The sequence below is a fragment of the Amphiura filiformis genome, chromosome 1 (assembly GCF_039555335.1).
Source record: "Amphiura filiformis chromosome 1, Afil_fr2py, whole genome shotgun sequence".
Taxonomy (NCBI): domain Eukaryota; kingdom Metazoa; phylum Echinodermata; class Ophiuroidea; order Amphilepidida; family Amphiuridae; genus Amphiura; species Amphiura filiformis.
This window is the reverse complement of record NC_092628.1, coordinates 57,038,340-57,059,307: the sequence shown is the minus strand read 5'-3', so window position 1 is coordinate 57,059,307 and position 20,968 is coordinate 57,038,340. Positions and strand designations below refer to the sequence as shown.

General features: G+C 36.1%; 1 protein-coding gene across 2 annotated transcripts; it reads right to left on the bottom strand.

The window, feature by feature from the left end:
• Positions 1-6,539: 6,539 nt before the first annotated feature.
• LOC140149422 (uncharacterized) lies at positions 6,540-18,932 on the bottom strand. 2 transcript variants are annotated; one of them, XM_072171600.1, is made up of 8 exons: positions 12,766-12,956; positions 12,113-12,263; positions 11,468-11,592; positions 9,833-10,015; positions 9,033-9,167; positions 8,298-8,387; positions 7,536-7,626; positions 6,540-7,071 (listed from the first exon to the last, which is right to left on the bottom strand). In XM_072171600.1, exons 1-8 carry the CDS (start codon positions 12,815-12,817, stop codon positions 6,831-6,833), a joined length of 1,068 nt encoding a protein of 355 aa, XP_072027701.1. In that variant the 5' UTR covers positions 12,818-12,956; the 3' UTR covers positions 6,540-6,830. The 2 variants fall into 2 exon arrangements, with proteins under 2 accessions (XP_072027701.1, XP_072027700.1); XM_072171599.1 differs by lacking the exons at positions 6,540-7,071; positions 7,536-7,626; positions 8,298-8,387; ... (1 more) ...; positions 9,833-10,015; positions 11,468-11,592 and adding exons at positions 15,026-15,255; positions 16,592-16,798; positions 17,444-17,530; positions 18,601-18,932 and having other exon boundaries at positions 12,135-12,263; positions 12,766-13,556.
• Between the last annotated feature and the right edge of the window lie 2,036 nt (positions 18,933-20,968).

Below are 20,968 nucleotides of genomic sequence, written 5' to 3'. Positions count from 1 at the left end.
GCTTTTTATATATTTTTTCCAAGAAAAAACTCGGATATAGGCATATATGCTTGTAGATGAAATTCTATGGTATCATAATAATTATGTTTAACATGTATATTAATTAACACAATTTATATTTTTAATTTTTTTCAGCGCGAGTGTGTGTGTGTATGTTGAGAGATGAGTGAGAGAAAAATTATGCCAATAATACTGTTCGCAAACCATGTTTATAACTCGACAAATGTTGGAAAGCAAAGTAAAGATGCCAAGAATTGTGGGCGTGCTTAGCATTTCTTCCGTTTTTAAATATTTGCAAATACTGTATTTCCTTGAATAGTCGCCCCCCTCAAATAAATGCCCCCACCACTTTTTTCAACCAAGATGTTTAAAAAATGCCGACATTTTCATGCTTTATTGTGTAGTAAGCTTACCAATTTGCTCACATGGTGGATAATAGCATCAATAATCAGCAAAAATCATGGTCGGAAAACCGGAAGTGAACCAGAAGTCTGTGTTTCTAGTTCATAGTCATTTCAGCGCAAGTTTTAAGCTTACTTAATGATTTTAACAGGAATTATTGTTCTCAAAATGACCTCAAATAAACACCCCGTTTGGAAAATGCAATGCCCCGGGGCGTTTATTCAAGGAAATATGGTATATCTATTTTATATATTGATAGAAGTGGTTGAGGTATAATAATAAACAACAAGATTCATATATTAATTTTAACTGTGTATACAAGTTTTATTTGTAATAACATAAACCAACATGGTGGTCAATAAAATTATTATACAACATGTTTTTGTTTTTGTGTTGCAATTATTAATATGATTTACATGATTAAATATTATAAACAAAGAATCTTAAGGATTGCACATATGCATTATTCCTTACTTCACAAATCCTTCTCCTCTGATGCAGAGGATGTGCTCAAGATAACTTTTTCTAATAACTTTGAATCTCCTCTACAAAATAATTACATAATGTGCCAATATAGTTCTGCCAGAGCTGATATTGCAAATGGTTATAATACCGTAAACGTTTGCCTAATGGCGCTATGGGCTTGCTTGACATAACTGGAATTTTAGACATAAAAAATCCCACCAGCAAGTAAGGGCATGTACCCTTAATTCTTGTTGGGATTTTTAGAGGCAGCTCTTTTTGTACATGAAATTTACCCCAAGGCAGAGGAGCCCATGTGTGCCATTAGGTGAACATTTATGGTATTCGTGATCACAGCATATTGCCAAATAGAATCCACATACAATCCCAGATATTGTTTTATTCTGTCAACAGTGAATTTTTAAGAGTGAAAAATTATTTCTGCATTGATCTTTTTTACCTACTGGCAGTTCATCTGTACCCCATCTTGAATCAAGTACCCCCGCCCTACTCATACTTGGTGAATCACCAAAAGATGGATGGTTTATAGTAAACCGTAATTTGGCATTTTGCTAAAATCATAATATGCAAGGCTGTAACCCCATACCTGCCCACATGCCTGGGTAGGTAAGTACACTGTTGAGTTACCAGTATGAAACCATTTTATATCAGTAGTGAACAATAAAAATGTCTGAGCTATCAACTTTGTCATTAGACCGGCAACTTTCCAGAATTCTTGACCTGTTAGGACAACCCTGATCATATTTGAACTCTACAGCTATTTATCTGTGAATATCATGTTACAAGTAATTTTGAGTTAGACGATGAGGATCAGATGGCTCTGTCAGGTAACCCTGTACAATGCCACCCCTCTAAATTCTCAATAAGTACACTGTTATTTAATTGATATGCTGCCCTCTTAGTTAAGGATTCAATCCTTTTCTCAAAAGAAAATTCATATATCTTATTTGTCAGTATCAAGAGTTATGACGTTATGGGCTTTTCAGTACAATTTGCATACTGAGCTTCCGTCAACAACCTGTCTCTGGAACACAACTTCGTATCTTAATGTGACACTGATCCTCCTATTTAAAATTATGCTTTCCCAGGTGTTTTCCCGGTCCCTCTATAACCTAACCCTATACACATTACCCTACCTACCTTAAAAATGAAAATATATAAAGGAACCAACAATTTAGTGATTGATGTGGTGAATGCCTCTATCACTGAACCATGCAATTCAAACTGGTAAAAAAGCTTGCCTGTTCCTCAATTTAATACCCAATCTTAAATGGATACTGTACGAAAGACCACACATAATTAAATGGGTACAGTAACAGAATAAATGCCATTATGAGGTGAGGAAACAAATTGTGCAGCCAGGGACAGGTTGTTGACAGAATCTCAAGTTTTAGTTATGTACATACAATATTTTGTTGTGTTGCAACTGTTAAGAGAAATCCACCCCTGTTTTTTGATAAAACTTAAATTATAATCTGTTATAATTATTAGAATGTTCCAGCACATGAAAATGCATACATAATTATTCCACTGGACTGTACAGTGCATAATTATTTGAATAAATCCGTGCAATGCTTACTTGCTTGCTAACACAAAGAGTGAATTCCTGCAGATAATTAAACAGAACATGTATGAGTATTGCTAGGCAGAGAGTATTGCTAGACATTAACTTATAATCTTAAAGACCACAGCCTGCACTCTTTGAGTGGTAAGTATCTTGGCTAGTCTTATAACAGCCAGTGCATTGTTAAACTTTTTGCGTATGCCGGTTCCAGCACATTAAATTGCATACATTATTATTTCACTGGACAGTACAATGTGGACTGAAGAATGTAGGATGTTTTCATACATTACCATAAATTAAAAAATACAGACCAATCACTAACAGGCCAAGTCCAGCCTCATCTGTAAATGAGGGTCAATCAATCCATGAAGCACGTGCACCAAAACATGCATTGAAACTGTTGGCCATCAAGAATATGCAAGATTTCTCAGTGCACACAAAGAACATATATTTGCCTGTTGCTGAATATGCTGTATTTTTTGTCTATTACATTTACACACTGGACAATATAGATGTTGGACAATATACAGGCCTTATGATATTCAAAATTATGCAAGTATGAACTTATTTCAAGCCCTATTAATAAGACCTGGGACATATTTTATATAAACTCCTCAACAAAAGTTTGGAAAGTTGGGTGGTTGTATTCAAATGAGTATAACTTTAGTTTTCTGTGAGCAATTGCAACAATTCTTTTTTTAATTTAGACGTGTAGAATTTGCTCTTTCCAGTGGTATTTTCATTTTTAGCAGATGCCTTACAGATCTCGAGTTACAGCCCCTCAAACATGAGTTTACTTCTTTTTGACTCAGCCTGTATGTGACGTGTCATGTCAAAAGGAGACACTTTTGGGCAGGTTATCAACTTTGATGTTTTTACATATATTAAATATAGAGATATTTTGCTCCACAACGTCGTTTTTCCCAATGAAATCGGACATTCCTAAGCGAAGATATTTTGTTCCGAAGTTATGGTATTATAAAATTGGAAATTGAGAAAAAAAAAAACAAAAATATTATTGGCAATGTTGAGAGTAGGAATCACCTTGAAAAATGTCTCAAAAAATACAAGATGCCAGTTTATATTCCGGTCTGAAACTGTCAGACAATATTTTAAACATTAATAACATCACAAATTCGCAACAAACCCAAATTGTGAAAAAATCACTCCCGGGCAGCTTTTTGGCTATTTCTCCATTTACGATCCTGCCCAAAAGTGCCTCCTTTTGACATGACACGTCACATATTTTCACAATCTGAGACCCAATGCAATCCTCCAAGATAACAACGCTTGCCCCCGCAGAGCCAGGGTAGTCAACGACTACCTACAGAATATGGGAGCCGAGAGAATGGAATAGCCTGCCATCAGCCCAGGCCTCTACCCGATGAATACTAGCGAGACCAGCTTGGTCTTGCTGTATGTGCCAGAGTAGCCAATGCAACAACATTGAATGACCTGCAACGAATCCTGGTTGAAGAATGGAATGCCATTCTACAGCAACGTGTGACCAGGTTGGTGAGCAGCATGCATGGGAGGAGGTGCTTGGCTGTTGTGGCTGTGTATGGTTTTCCACCCGGTATTGAGGTTTGTGACTAGTGTTGTTTGAGCACAGAATAATGGTCAATTTGGCACATTCTGTTTGAGTTCCCACTACATTCAGAAGACGTGTACTCAACCGTGAAAAGGGTGATTGTTTTAAATGTGGTGTCATTGCAAAAGGAAATAATGTAGCTATCCATTGATTTGCAACACGATATGAATATGTCACAAATAATCTGAGATATAGATTACTTGTGTTGAGGAGTTTATATAAGGCTAAGAAGCTTCCTATCCTGAACAATAAGTGCATTATTTCAAATGAATAGCGGTAGTCTTAAACATTGTTCAATCTTTTAAGTTCAGCACATTTTATCTTCAAATATGATTATATTTCATCATGACATAAGTTTGGTAACATTAATCACTACCAATTTTGAGAAATTTGCTCCAACACAAAGGTTATCTTTACTACATTGAGCAATATACTGTGTGTGCATGGAAGCCATGATGGGTAGCATATCTAAAATGCACATGGTGGTCAAAAGTGCATAATTTGAGATGGGTTTTGGCAGGCTTAAGGTTGGTCTGAACCCTGGAATTATGGAAACTTTCGAGCCTCATAACTTCTAAATTGTTGGTCTAAAGTATATAAAAGTATACATATTTAGATCTTGGTGTAGATTATTCATCCAGTCAGATCAGATGCCTGACGAAGTCCGATGTTTTCGGACGCAACGTAGCAAAGTGAGTTGAAAATTAGTTCCAGTATTAGATTTAATTTACAAACTAATATACATATTTAGAATGGCAAAGACTTGATAAGTTCATCTGAGAGGTCAAATTTGGGCCAAAATGGCACTTTTGGCCCAAAATCCCAAAAATAACGGTTTTTGGCCCACTTCTTTTTGTGCACCGTAACAAAAAATTCTTGGGCCAAAATTTTTTGAAACTAATTTTTAAAACTAGATCAAAATATCTGGGACCCGCTTTTTCATTTTTTAAATTTCGACTAACTTTGAGAAATTTGCACCAAAAATGGTCAAAAAATGCTGATTTTTCAAAAAAATCATAAAAAAGCCCGATTTTGGCACAAATTTCAAATATTTTTGGTGAAATTGGTCAAAATTCAAAAAAATGAAAAAACGGGTCCTAGATATTTTGATCTAGTTTTCAAAAATTAGTTTCAAAAAACTTTTGGCTCAAGAATTTTTTTGTTACGGTGCACAAAAAGAAGTGGGCCAAAACCGTTATTTTTAGATTTTGGGCCAAAGTGCCATTTTGGCCCAAATTTGACCTCACAGATGAACTTATCAAGTCTTTGCCAATTTTAAATATGTATACTTTTATATACTTTAGACCAACAATTTAGAAGTTATGAGGCCCGAAAGTTTCCATAATTCCAGGGTTCAGACCAACCTTAAACATTCTTTAATTTCTTAACATCCTGCACATTTGGTCTTCAAAAATAGTTCAATTTTATGAGTATGTAAGTTTGCTTGTCTGAATCAATAATTGTGTTTCAAGACCTGATGCACAGAATGGCGTCACTTCAACATGTTGTAGTTCTTATCTCATTAAATTTTTCTTTAAAAAAAGTTGATCTCTTGATAAAGGAAAGTCTTCTCTATTTACTGACCAATTAGGAGAGAGTTTGGTTAATGCTTTCTGGTGGAATCAGGAATTTCTTGAAACAACCTGTTTTAGGTTTAAATCGGGACAATGGAAGTACTGCATACCATGTGACTTACGGCATTGATTTGTGTCTGCATTGACAATACATGTGTGAGTGCACACAACAGTAAATGGGAAACCGTTATAGTGGCAAATGTATTGACAGTGCATATCCCTAATATTAGTATATTTATTCATCAAATTTGCCATTTTCAAGGATTGAGTGGTTGTCTTAATATGGTAATTGTCATCAAAAATGTATATCAATTTTCCCAGCCTGTAAAAGACATCTCACATATATTATCATTATTATTATTATTATTATCAAGTCACGCTTATATAGTGCAAAAACGTAAAATACATCTCAATATATTGCTTGAGTAAAGTAGACATTGATTTTATGTGACAAACACAGTACACTTTCCTTTTTGACAGCATTGCACCAAATTTGATTCTATGTGTTCAATCATCTAAGAGACTGATCTTTAATTGTTTAAATGAAAACTGGCTATCACCAAAAAAAAAAAAAAAAAAATAATAGGATTCTTAATACAAAAATAATTTATTATCTCTATAAAAGGCATTTCTATTCAAATTTGCTCATTCATGTGACAGCAGTGTTATACAACCAAGGTAGTAGGTGCCTAATATTGTGGGGCTATTTCAAATTTTACCCAAATTACAAAAGATTTTAATGTATGTATTCAGAATTCCTTTGCAAGAAACCTGTTCAAAAATATCAAGAGCTTTTCTTTCATGATACCCTACATAATCGTCAACTGAACAAGTAAGCCTCAAAATTAATCAAATACAATATAATGGCGAGGTGTATGCAAATATTTTCTGAAACTCTTGTCATTTCATTTGCACAAGTAACTCTTGTCATTTCATTTGCACAAGTAAAATGTTGTAAACAAATGTTTACTAGAATTGGAGCAAAGCAGGATTGCAATACAATGGCCCATGGTTATGAAATCCAAGTGTTAAGAGCCAATTAAACAACATTAAAATCACTTGGAACATATTTGCACATGTTTTCTCAAGGGGAATCATAATAAAAAATCTGACAGGATATATATATATATATTTATATTTAGACGTCAGACTTACTACAGCTGTCTGATCTTCTCTTGTACTTTCCCATAGAGCTCCCTATTAGAGGTCTGGCTGTTCACATTTGTGATTGTTGTTCAGCTATGAATGTATCATAGTCAGATGCACTATGCAGAGACCACAGATCCACAGATGGTATGGCTAGTCGCAGCTCACGCAGCAACTCCTGATTCTGTACCCCGTCATTACTGGCATGAAAACGAAGATGCTCCAAGGTCATGTGATTGGGAGTGTTTCTAGAAGATCTCAGTGTATTGGCAAACTTAATCATGGCTTGTGGACTGAGAGCATGATTGAAGCTATAGGAAGGAAAAGTAACAAGGTATGAAAATATTAGGTCAAATGATTCACCAAAAAGCACCACCACACCTAACCATCAGTGGTGGCCTGATAACTTTCAAACTGAAGCCAAATATTGGTCGTGGGTGGTGGAGGGAAACAGTTACTCCAACATAAAAGTAAGTTGTATTAATAACATAGTGAGCCTCAATTTTGTTACAGGTTTATGAACTATGTTATGATGGCACTTTTGGAATGTCAAGATAGAAACAATGTACTACTATTTTGATCTACAGCAGAAAACAATGCGCCATTATTTTAATATTTTAAAGATTTTTATGTTTATGAATAAAAACATTGGTACACCTTACTCAATTCACTTCACATGTAGAGGCAGTGATGAAGAAAGGATCAAATTTTGCCATTTCACTCTGACCATGTTTGATCCATTTCAAAGGGGTAAAAGTCTGATTTCTAGACTTACCTGAGATCTAGGCAAAGGTTGTGACCTTTTGACCTTGGTTTTGCACTGGGCTCTACAAAGATGCGAGCAAGCACTCTCAAATCATTCTCATCTGCAACACAAAAAGATTCCTGTTTAATTTACAGTATTAATTACAATTTAATAAACCAACATGTTGGTCTATAAGATAATTACACAGCTAGTGTTTGTCATTACCTTGCAATTATGAATATGAATATAATTTATTTCATTTTATAACAATACAGAATCTTACAGATTGCATAAAGTTGCAGCATTAACTGTGTATTCACAAAGAGTGCACTCTATACATCTTTTGCATGGATCTGCCCTCATGCTACCAAAACAAGGTTCTCCGTGCAAATGCATGTGCAAAAGGATATTTTAGCTTTTTACACTTTTCTTGCAGCATGGCAGAATTTTATCACATGGTGTATGTGGTAATCAAAGCATGGGTATGAAAGGCGTACAAACAAACACTCAGGCATACAAACAAACACTCAGGCATACAAGCAAACACTCAGGCGTACAAACAAATAACATGCACTTTGCTAGTAGAACCTCATTTTGAGATGCAAATGGTGAATTAATGCACCATGTGATAAAATTCTTGTTAGTTTTTGATTATATGATAGCATAAAAGGTGGCAAAAGAAATTAACAGTCAACCACTTGCGGCAGTAATAGAATTAAGAGATTTCTCATCAGTTATGGTGATTTCTTACACCAATGCTTACTTCTACATATAGTCTGATTGGATACTTACTGAATTGGTTTCCTGAGAGTTGCAATTGCTGTAGATGAGTTGTATTCTTCAATGCACTCACAAATTCATTGACTAGATGCTCTTGCCATCCTGAATAATAAAAAAGAATGGAAAAAACACAAATGTACACATCATTTTTGCTTCCATTTATCTCATGCTCTTCCTCATCCAACTATAAGCTCAGGATGCAGAGCACCTGTCAAACTGAAGGTCCTGGTTGAACAGAGACTGTTTCCTTGCCATCATTCATATCATGTCGTGAGAAGTTTAGATCCCTGTAGAAATGTGGCTGTCCAATATACACTTGGGCCAAAACAGTGGCAAAGTTTGTGAGACATGGTCCATTGAACCTTGCAATGAAAGATTTCTCAATCAATTTTTTAATTACCGGTACCTTGGTAACAGGTAACAGAGACCTGCAATATATTGTAAAGCTTGACATTGCTGCTGTTGTAGCCCAGGTGGACAGTCACATATGATGTGATCAAGCAACATAGATGACAACCATAATAGTTTTATCATTTACACAGTTTATACACTAAATTGTGTCAACAACTTCATCAAAATAGATTCAGTAATGATATTTTCTGTGATACGGTTCTATGCACATTTACACTAGGTTTCACATGGTGCTTTACAGTGATTGCTTACATTTGATCCCTTCCATATTTGAAAGAAGAAACAGTATTGGGATAAAGTTACAGATTCATATAAAAGAGTAATCTGTACACTCACCATGCAGACTGAATTTGCAGTTGGCAATGTTCAAGCTGATGAGACGTCCATCTCGTAGCAGCTCTACCAGTCCTGTATGGGAGTTAGCTGTGTACATATTGCCTGATACATTCAATGTCTCCATACTTGAAGAAGCTGTCCAGAGAGAAAACAAACAACATCAATGGAAATAGTTACTCTCTCTCCTTTCCAGTAGGTATATCAAATATTAAAAGGTTTAAATTAGTAAATGTGTTAATACTGGCACTGGATGCTGCCATTACTGCTTGTAGACAGGAAATCTAGAAAACAACCTCTCATGTAGGTGGTCTTCATATATTTTAAATGGAAAGGGGTACATATGACAAGCAAAATGTGATCTTTTCTCCCTACATTTCCAACTGTAAAAGAATTTATATGCGCAACTAACTTGTGCTTGGAGAATGTGTCTCTATCACTTGGTATCAGTGAAATCCAGTTCTTGGTAGCCTTGACAAGCAACCAAAAGCACAAAACAGACAATAACAACAATTCTTTAAGTCAGTTGGATTGGTCTAGACACATAATCTTATTGAACAATCGCATGATTTTGGGTGCTATCTATCAGGCAGTAGACGACCCCACGCCATCATGAGTGTTGATAACATGTAACACACTTGTAATGTAGAGGTGCGCATATGTATCACGCTGCACTGGCATACACTACTCAAAATTGGACCTGCCTGTCGTCTATCACACGGTAGAGGATAGTAAAAACAAAAATTTCTATCGTTTATTCTCTAAATAGTGTAATCTCAACTATGTGATCCCATGTGACTTACATTTTGCAGTGAGGAAGATTTGATCCAGTGAGTCTGTTCTCAGGTCACAAGACTCAAGTTTGAGATGTGCAATCTTGGATTGATAATGTGATAGAGCATTGATGATAGCATATACTGCTACCTGAGACAGGCTCTGATGACTCAGGTCCAGGACAAGGATGCCTTGAAAGATTTGCTGCAAAGCTGAAAATAAAAAGATGCAAAAGTTTTGGCATTTTGATCGCTCCATATGTAAGGTGAAACAAAGTAATGATATGTACCATAAATTTTCGCCTAATGGCGCTATGGGCTCCCTTGACACAACTGGAATTTTCGACACAAACTAAAAGTGCCCTCCCATCAAAAATCCCACCAGAAAATAAGGGCACATCCTCATAATTCTTGTTGGGATTTTTTGCGGAGGGATCTCTATTTGTACATGAAATTTACCCCAAGGCAAAGGAGCCCAGGTGTGCCATTGGGCGAACATTTACGGTAATGGTATACCACTAACCCTGATGACTTACACAACAATAGTAAAGCTTTGAGTAATTAGTTTTTATCTACATAATTATATGATAAGTTCCAATAAAGATATACAAGTATGGGCATTAAAACATGTCAGAAAGCAATTGAAAAAAGATAAAGACTTTTGATATCAAATCAAAGTATCAATATCAGTAGCCCCGGTCAGTAGCATCAGACAAAGACACAGATTTGTTGCATTGAAAGCTCACATAATGATCAAAATTAGCTGCAAGTGAAGGTTTCTCAATAAATCCAAACAAACTACAAATTGTAATGTTATCTCTATTTGTTTTGGAGGTAGAATTAAATCTTTAACTTATTTCTAATCTTATTTTGACCCAATGGTAGAGAGTTTGCTACTTATGATGTTAGCAAGCTGACAAATGAGATTCAATATCAGTTTGCTTTCAACATCTTCCATTATATTCCCACATACTGTAAAGGTGGTTATTTTCGTGTGTGTAAATTTTCAAGCTTTGCCGATTTTTAACCATATCACTTGTTTTCAAATTTGTGATTTAGACCTATACATAAAAAGAAAATATTTGCATGTGTTTATTTTCAAGTTCGCGGTAGCTGCATTGAGCGTGAAAAGCTCAAAAATTTTAATGTACCGCAAATATTTCCATTTTTACAGTAATAGTAATTTGCACACACTGAATACCATGAGAACTATAAACTACCCCCACAACATGTAAGTGCCTTATGCAATTTGATGAGTGCAGGTAGTGACTGTGGCAAACACAGCTTTACACTGCACACAATTTGATCATATTGACCTCTACAGTCAATACTGGGAGTCAGTATAATATAAAGCAATGGTTGATAGTTAACTAGATATCATCAGGATGAGTATACCATAACAATCTCATACAAATAAAAAGAAAGAAAGAATTATTCTTTTACTCTTGATGTATGACGTAATGACCGGGTCATAGACCCATAGATCGGGTCATTCCGCTGACGAAGGCTGTAGTAGTAATAGCTGAAATTACAGAGGTAAATATTTTTGTATTGAGATCAAGAGTTAAAATCTTACTTTATGGATTACCAATACTGTACTGATGAACTATCATGCAAATAATATCATACTAATTTTGCTCCTTACATACTGATCACATTGCTTACCAGATGGTAGTGAGATGATTGACTGGGGTGTAGGATAGCTGGATCCATCCCAACTAGACAACGGCGGTTCCAAGAAAAGATCTGCTGTACGCACCTTCAATGTATGCAGCTTATTGCTCTCATTCCTTAAGAAAAGCAAACCAAATATAAAAAATGTTACGCAGGCTAAACAATTCTACGATGGTTGTTTTATATACTCTGCACATTACAGAAGGCAGACAGACAGACAGACATACACACAAACAGAAACAAACCCATACATACATCTACATGTAAATGCTGTCTATGCGGTACTATGTACTTGCTGTGTATAGTCAATTATTATCGACACAACAAGGAAATTTTCCACAATATTTCCATTTTTCTTGTGTGCATTTTTTTGCACAAATGAATTGAAATATCTTCTGATGGTGTGTACCTGTGTAGAATAGTTGTTATTTTTGTTTATACCCCTTTCCTCACTACCCATAAACACATATTTACCTCTGATGTTTCCAATAGCTGCAGCAATGTACCCAGATTACCCACCCCCACACCACCACACATATTTACCTCTGATATGTTTCCAATAGTTGCAGCAACACTGGAGCATTGATATCACACACATACTCAGATTACCCACCCCACACCCCCACACATATTTACCTCTGATATGTTTCCAATAGCTGCAGCAATACTGGAGCATTGATATCACACACACAATTATCTTCAATGATAAGATGAGTCAGAGCCTGCCCTCTCTGGCCCCCTTTCTTTAAGCCTTGAAGAATTTCATTGGTTGCTTCTGGACTAAGTACTGAAATATATTTTATAGGAAATTATGGTAAAAGAGCATATAAAAACAAGCAAACAAATAAACAGAAAAAGAAAGCCTAAAGCTGGGTGACATGGTTTTAAGTACTAGCCTCTGGTGGAAGAGCTTCTGAAAGGTCCCAGATTCAACTCCAAAATAATACAATATTTGAAATTAAAAGAATATGTGAAATTTCTTATACTTGGTGTAAAGTAGATAATGGGGCTATATGCATCCTGCACAAGAACAAATAAACACAATGGGGAATGATTGCTCGCTTCAAAAGGAAACTGAATATAATAATTAAAGTCACAATGAATTGATGATAATTAAATGCGTTGAACCACTATGGCATGTACATGTACATCATGGTCAGGTCATAGCAAGGCAAAAATGTAAGGTTGTCTTCAAGATTTAGGGTGGCCAAAATATAGTATATTTGCACAGCAAGCTAGATACCGAAACTATTGATACATAATGACCAATAAGAATCTAAATTACTTACGGTTATCCACCAATTCTACTCGCTTTGAGCACCGCCCACCACGCCAGCACATCGCCTATAGCAATGCAATCCCTTACATCCAATGTAAATCCCAACAACACAACATGTGTTATAGCTCTCATAGTATGCATTGCTTTATATTGCAATGCCCGGCATAGCTGACACTCTATCAATGCAGACCCTGTACGCATACCCTGTCTAGTCCTGTCCTGTGTGCTTCTCATATCATACTTCTTCTTTGGGATTTGCATGCTGAAGTGAGGCTGTCGCTTAGATGGGCATTTGAGTGGTGCACCATGGCCATCATGTGCCTTGATTGGCTCTGTGAAGCAATAATCAAAGAGATCTTCTTCTGGCTTAGTCTTGCCAGTTTCACATACACCAGGCATTGAGTCCTCCAAGTTTCCAGCAGAGCTTTGATTCACAGTGGATGCACAAGACTGCCATGCCCCATGATGCAACGCTACACCTTGTTGAACATGTGTCATGTGATCACTTGCATTGGACTTTTGCATCTCCATATCAGTTTTGGCAATCTTCAACGGAAGACTACCTGACGGATCTTCATTGCACCTAGAGACCTGTGAGAATTGACCTTCAAAGCCTGAGCTTTCACTTTTCACTTCTCCCACTAATTCTTGTGTATCCATTGCTTCTGTGGCTTCCTCCGGTGGTCCTGCGCATATCTGTAATATTTCTTTGAGTTGTGCGACTTGTGCTAGCCTGGAGTGTCGTAGAGTTAATTTGTCAATCATGCCATGTCCTAGTAGAATGGTTAAAAGTAGCCCAACCTGAAAAACAAAAGGAACAAAATTCATCTTCACATCATATATTATGTGATATACCATCTTTCCTTATTTTGAAACTAAACCATCACATCCCCTAACACTAACCCTATAAACACCAGTGTTTGCAGTCAATATGTTTTGATGTGTGTATTTGTGTGGGTGGGGTGGGGTGGGAGACTGGGAGTATGTGGGAGTGGGGTAGTGGTTTGTAAACACCGGCAAACAAAGGCTCACACATAAGAAATCAATTACAATTCACACACAGGCACTGCGCACGACTAGAGTTCCTAGATGTAAATCACTATAAGAAATGAACATAGTTGCTGCCATTTGGTGAGTCTGCACTTGAATAGTAAAAACTTAACCACGTTCATTTTAAAATGAAAAAAAAAAAAATGAAACATGTTGGTCCACAGTTGGATAATAACTGTGTATTTCACATTCTTGTTTTCAGTAGTTACACATAGGTGTAGTCATACACAGGTATAGGGGTGGGGGTGTCTGGGTGTGGGGTGCATTTATCCCATGTCAGTTGTCTGTACAACATACAGATGGCAGATTGGCTGCACTCCCTGACAACACAGACTGTCATAGCTGCATGAGATTATGGCAGACTTTAAAAAAACCAAATCTGTTATACTTTGTTCAGCTTATAACTGGTAAAAACTATTGTTTTTTAAGAAAGAAAGAAAGAATAGTTTACCAACCCAAAGTGTTACTTGTATCAATAGAGTCCAAAATTATGCTTGTGTAAATTTTCATAAACGTGTGGCAGTTACTCATTACACCAAAGTTTGTTCGGCTTATATAAGGCAGAAAAAATAAGACTCATAACACTATGTATTGATATATAATGGTAAGCACGCAGTTGGGCGCAATGCTTACGCTAGTTGTGCATTGCGTAATGCGTGACTGGCGCACGTTTATGTGAATATACGCGAGCGTGAGTTGGGACTTTATTGATGTGCGCATTAACAAAAGCCGAATAATTTCCACCTTATATAAGCCAAACAAACTTTAGACGCATAGCTGCTGTACCCAACTGAGTGAAAGCCATCCTATATCAATACATAATAGTGTGTTATCTGACTGTCAAGTAGAGCAGGTAGCTTGCTCAAAAGATCTCCAACAGAGGAGTTTATGGTAAACATAGAAGACCATTTGGAAAACACTAGCATATATAGCAGCTAGGATAGTGAAAACATAGTCTTCAGGACTTGGACTGAGACTGTGGTAGACCAGGGGTTTCCCTTGGGTAAACAGGATCTCGGACACAAGTCTCATTCTTTTCGCCAATTATAACTATAAGCTGAACAAAGTATAGTTTAAGAGTGTGAATAGAAAACAGGAGTATATTATTTTGCAGCACTCAACCTGGATTGAAAACTGCAAGGAGTGCGAGGGAAATAAAGGACCATTTCCTCATGTTATATTGTGGGGTTTTTTTCTATCCACTTCTCTGCATCTCTTACCTGCTCTGTGTACTTTTCCTGCAGGTGATCTATCTGAAGCTCTTTCACAGAAGCACACAAGTGGCTTTGTACATCTTGGACATCCAATAGGAATGAACACGAGCCTGCACGGAGACTGAGACACTCTGGATGATGTATTACAGGATTTGGTTGCACTGTTTTCTGGGATCTCATTTGTTGTGGGTCTATCATGGGATGCTTGAGAGCTTGAGATGTCAACTTCTGGGAATCTGTAATGCAAACATGCAGCACACATTTAGCATATGGTATGGCAAAGCAACTATCTGTTATCTCCCAGGCAGTAGTGGTAGCTAGTGGCCTCTTACCCAGCATGTTTGTAGCACTTAGAGTGATAACAAAATATAGCATACCAGGGGTAAAATATCATTGTTGACAGTGTCTTAGCTAGCCACCCGTCTGGCTGTCATTTTAGACGGCCAGTTTGTTCTTGGGACGGGCAAAATTAATGCCTTTGACAGATGCTATATTATAAATTTTATGTTTGAGAAGCTAATTGACCTTTTTAGTAGACCCAATTTGTAGAACAAGGACATATCAGCACATATTTGAACTCTTTGAACCCCCAATGGGCTATAGATGTCCAGTACCGGTAAATGTTTTAAAGGTCAAATTAGGACAGGCAATTTTATTCAAATGACAGGCAACCCTCAATATCTAGCTAAGACCCTGAAAGATGCAGTCATTTGCTTCTTACAGATTTACTGCTGTGTTTTTGAGAAAGAATTTTCATCACCCCTCCCTGTTCACAAGAATCTTTAAGTGAATTATATTTTGTGCTGAAATTCTAGTCTGGCATACCATAATATAATACCATGGCATAAACTTTTATTTTTTGTTACAGCTTGCATGAGTGAAGTCCTAACTTAACTCAGCTTATGTAAATTTATAATTTATAAGCATTGAGACTATCAGGACTGGACAAGTTCATTTCCCAAGAGAAGTTAAAAACCAAATTTCCTGCAACATTTACTCTCATTTCTATATTTTGTAAAGCAAAATGACCCTCACAAACAGGGTCTTAGCTAGCCACCCGTCTGGCAGTCATTTTAGATGGCCAGTTTGTTCCTGGGACGGGCAAAATTAATGCCTTTGACAGATGCTATATCATAAATTTTATGTTTTGAAAAGCTAATTGCCCTTTTTAGTAGACCCAATTTGTAGCACAAGGCCATATCAGCACATATTTGAACTCTTTGAACCCCAATGGGCTATAGATGTCTGGCAAATATTTTGAAGGTCAAATTAGGACAGGCAAAATTATTCAAATGACGGGCAACCCTCAATTTCTAGCTAAGACCCTGCTCACAAAGCACAGTAAATGAGTTGCTGGTTGCCTTACATGACTCTTATACAACCTACTAAATATCAAAAAACTGAAATGGTCAATTACATGTTACTATTGTATCTCTCCTTGAGGAATTGCTAATTAATTAGTTAAGCTGGAAATACACATAAAATCAGCATTTAATAATACAAAACTGAGCTTACAAAATATTTTTACTACAAAGTCTATTACTGTGAATCAGCCATTTCCCTTCAACTTACATGAAGGAGTCACAGGCTGAGCACCTGGCATAAGTAGTGTGATAAACTGTGTGTTGAGTAGCATACTGCATCGTTGATCCAGATAACATTGTCTCCAGTCTGGTGTTGGGTGACCCTCTTGTGGGATACAGTAACACTTCTTCCCTTGCCATCCTTTCTCAAATGCTTCAGTGTAGTATTTGTACCAGAATGGCTGTGAATCTAGGCCTATTGACAGGAAAGCAAGATGAGTAATGGTTGGATGAGATTTTTCTGTAATCGGGAGTAAGCTTCGCTGTGTGCAAATATTTAGATTTTTACTTACTGCAGTTGAATGTAGTTGTATGATTACATTGTTTTTGAACCAGAAAGGTTTCTAGAATTTGTCTTCTTAATAAAGACAGTAAACACACACACACACACAAAAAGATTGTGTCAAATATGTGACATGATCAGAATCACGCACACTGAAGTCAGACATTTTGATATTTAGTTATTACCATTACTTTAGCATCGATTTCAATTTGAGTCACCCATTCATGAAACCCCATTTGAAATTCACACTCCCTGTGTGGAAGATTAAGGTCATGTCTTCCATAGGGGTGTATGGATTTCAGCTGGAATAGCCCAATATATCCAACAAATATAAGCCATGTGAATAATAAGAAAACTGGTGTAACACTCAATATGGGCCTAGGGTAGCTACCATCAATACCAACATCACTATCTCAAATCAACTAGAACAGGAAGAAACTATATGTAGTAGGATATATGGTGATTCTGAATGAAGAATTACTTGAACCAAACTTGTTCTCATCATTCTATTTGCTCAAATGATCCTTGTGTTAAACCCAGCTACCTTTGTTTTCTCACCTTTACTTTTGATGACATGATGTAAGCTATGTAAGTCATGGACAGATAAGACTGGTAACAGCTTCTGAAGAAACAGGGTAGGCAAACCTGTACATAGAAAGTTCAGAATTCAAATTTGACACGTTAAATTAGGAAAACTTGTTTGACTACTCTGAAGAAGGACATACACGAGGCAATTTCAATTGCAAGGCCCATTACTTAGGGGTTGAGTTATGTGCTCACTGACCATGAAGCTGAGCAATTGATCAAAATACACGAAGCAATGCGAGGCCTTGCAATTCCTTGAGCGTGGTCATAGGTTTGGGGATATACTCAAAACTTAAGTAGTGGTTAATGATTTTCATAATCATATCAAAATGGCTCATGTGTTGTCCTGAAAGCAAAAGATTGCCATCCTCTCCTGTATATCTATACAATTTTCCATAAAGAAAAGGCTAAGGAAACCTAAGATCAAAAGGGCTAAACACCAACAACAACAACAACATAGGCCTACAATTGTATTATAATGTAGCATGTGCACACATTATCATGTTGTGGATGGTGAATCAAGCTGGTCCCTACACATTCCCAAATTAATGCAGTGACCAGCTGGTGTCCACTCAGCTTTTTTGCCTGTTTCTCGGGGGATTAATTTTCCTGATGCTCTGGGGATTAATTCCTTGCAAATCCAAAATACACGGAGCAATCTTGTTGCAAGGTGTGTGCAATTGGCAATTGCTTGGAAAATTGCCTCGTGTATGTCAGTCTTTAGACACATTCTTCACAGATGGTATAAACTATCTAAATTGGCTCTCGAAATCCTTGATGCTTGCGTGATCAGAGTTGTCAAAAATCTTTTCTTTCAACTCAAAGAGATGTATCTTTCTTTGCAACCCAATGATTTAGACAGTATTTCTTGCATATTAGTCAAGAAATATTATGGTTTATTCTCATACTATGCCTATCCCCATTACATTGTCAACATTTGAAAAATTACCACTGCAAACAAATTTTGAATGGTTTTAATGGACCTTAGTCTGGAGCCATTTTACCGACCTGGTGCCCCTCAAAACAAAACTTAACAACCAAAAATAAATAATAGACAAAAAAGAAAGTCTAAAGAAACAAAGAAACAAAACAAATACAAGATAAAGGTGGCTAATGCATATTATACTAACCTTCTAAGCAGTAAGTTTTCAAATTTCTAGCAATTTGTTGCAAACACAGACTTTCAAGACTTTCAATGTCCACATTAGAAACTTTAGTTGCTGGTTGCACCTGGCTAGTCATAATGATATTGATGATGTATCTGGAAGAAAAATATGTAAGTTGTATAGTAATATCTCCAGGTTTTATGGTGGGTTCTTTTTATGTATGATTTATCTATGGCCAAACTTTAGTGGTCTTACCCAGTATTCAAATCCAACCAAATACAAAGCTACTTAACTGAACCTTCTCAAATATTCTTTTAGTTCTATACCATTCACTCTACTTTTTTCTCTACCAACCCCAGCGAAACTCGTCTGGCATGTCTGGAGTATTTTGGATGATGAAGTAGTACCAACTTCTAGCTTATTCTTCACAAGTTGTGGACAACAAGGACATAAGACTTGTGACTTGAACTTGACTTACAAAAATTGTTACCATCTCTGCTTCAATGTTAAGGGTCACTTTTTTATTTACATATTGTAAAACCAAAACAAAGGAAAGGAATCAATGTAGTTCCTGTGTATTCTCATTATTAGTACTCATATTTAGTGAGAAAATTACACATTCCGGCACATTCCGTCATTTAGGGGTCCGTTTTAGTATGTTACCATTTAGGGGGGAAATTTCTAAATATCTTATCCCAATAAGGGGAGGGGGAAATTTGCTACCCCTGAATATGCCATTTAGGGTCGAATTTTGAGATGCTGTGATAAGCATGGGTACCACTTTAGTATGTGAGTGAACCATTCCCCCTCAGTGGGGGGGGGGGGGGGATGGGGGGTGGACACCCCCCAATACACAATTTTGTCAGCAAAAATTGACTGTTGTCATCGAAACCATGTGATTGTCGGCAAATGTAGTCAAAGCTATGTGACCCGCTATGTGATTGTTGGCAAATTGCTAGATATATATATATGAATGCTGGACGGTTCGCACCCTTTCAATTTCGGACCCGTGCACTTTCGCCCCCTTTCTATTTCGCACCCGTGCACTTTCGCCTTCTTTTATACCGCTGGTATTGTGCTGCTGTTGATTGATGCACGATCGATTGCTTGAACTCCCGGCGGTGCGGCGTAGTATGGGGCCGTCGGGCATGCACTTATTAAGTCATTATAAACCCGGGAAGGAAGGAAAGAAAGGATATTGTATAACAAAATAGAGAAACGATTTTTTTTTCACACTATATATTACAGGCCAGATATTTTAGCAGCAGGCTTACCCAAAATAATGAAATAATTAGAATTCAATGATAAAAATAGTAATAATAATAAATAGTAATAATAATGATAAATTTATATTTAATTATTAATTATAAATTTATAATATGTATAAAAACAGTGAAAATTTGTTCCAACTGACGACCAAAGGATGGATCCAAAAGGATACAAGTGTCAACAAGCAATGGATAAAATTAAAAACAATGAAAGTATGACACAACATCCAATGGGGGAGGAACACAAAACATATAAACAAAGTTAATTTAATAATATAATATGATGATAATAATAATAATATGATAATAATAATAACAATGTTAATAATATAAACAAAGTTTATTTAATAATATAATATAATGATAATAATAATAAGAAGAAGAAGGATAACAATGATATGAGGATGAATGCAGATTATTTTTATCATATTCATTTATTATAAATTTTTTGTCTCTTAGTGAAATATTGTATTAGTCTATGTACATTTTTGCATTATAATTATCTTTTAACAAACTTTTATATTTTATATTTTAGTAATGTTTTAATATCCACACGGACATGTGGAAGATCAATATTGTATTGAACATGTTTTACCGTGTATAAATAAAGTTATTATTATTATTATTATTATTATTATTATTATTATTATTATTATCCCCTCACTTTTCTCAAAAAAATTGAGATTTTTATACCACTGAAACCTCTGGCTACATAATGTTTATGTCCAAAAATAATTCTTGCAGATTTAATTAGTCTAGCAAAATATCGTCAATTTGAATTACGCTCTGGTGTACCAGAACGAAATTACAACAGTGGCCTATGGAGCAGTGTAATACACATAGTCATGCATAACTCGCATAATGCAAAATCGGAATCAACTGAAATTTTGGGAATAAGATTTTTTCAAGCATATCTACCATGTCTACTAAAATATGTCATAAAAAGATGATACTAGGATCACGAAATACTCCTTTAAGATAGATGTCATTTATGCGTCGGACCCTTATAGCCTGATCATGCAAACGAAAAAAGAAAGAAAGGAAATAAAGAAAGAAAGGGAAAGAAAAAAACGAAATCCAAAGAAATTAAGATGAACTGAACAAATCTAATTGATAGAAATAAA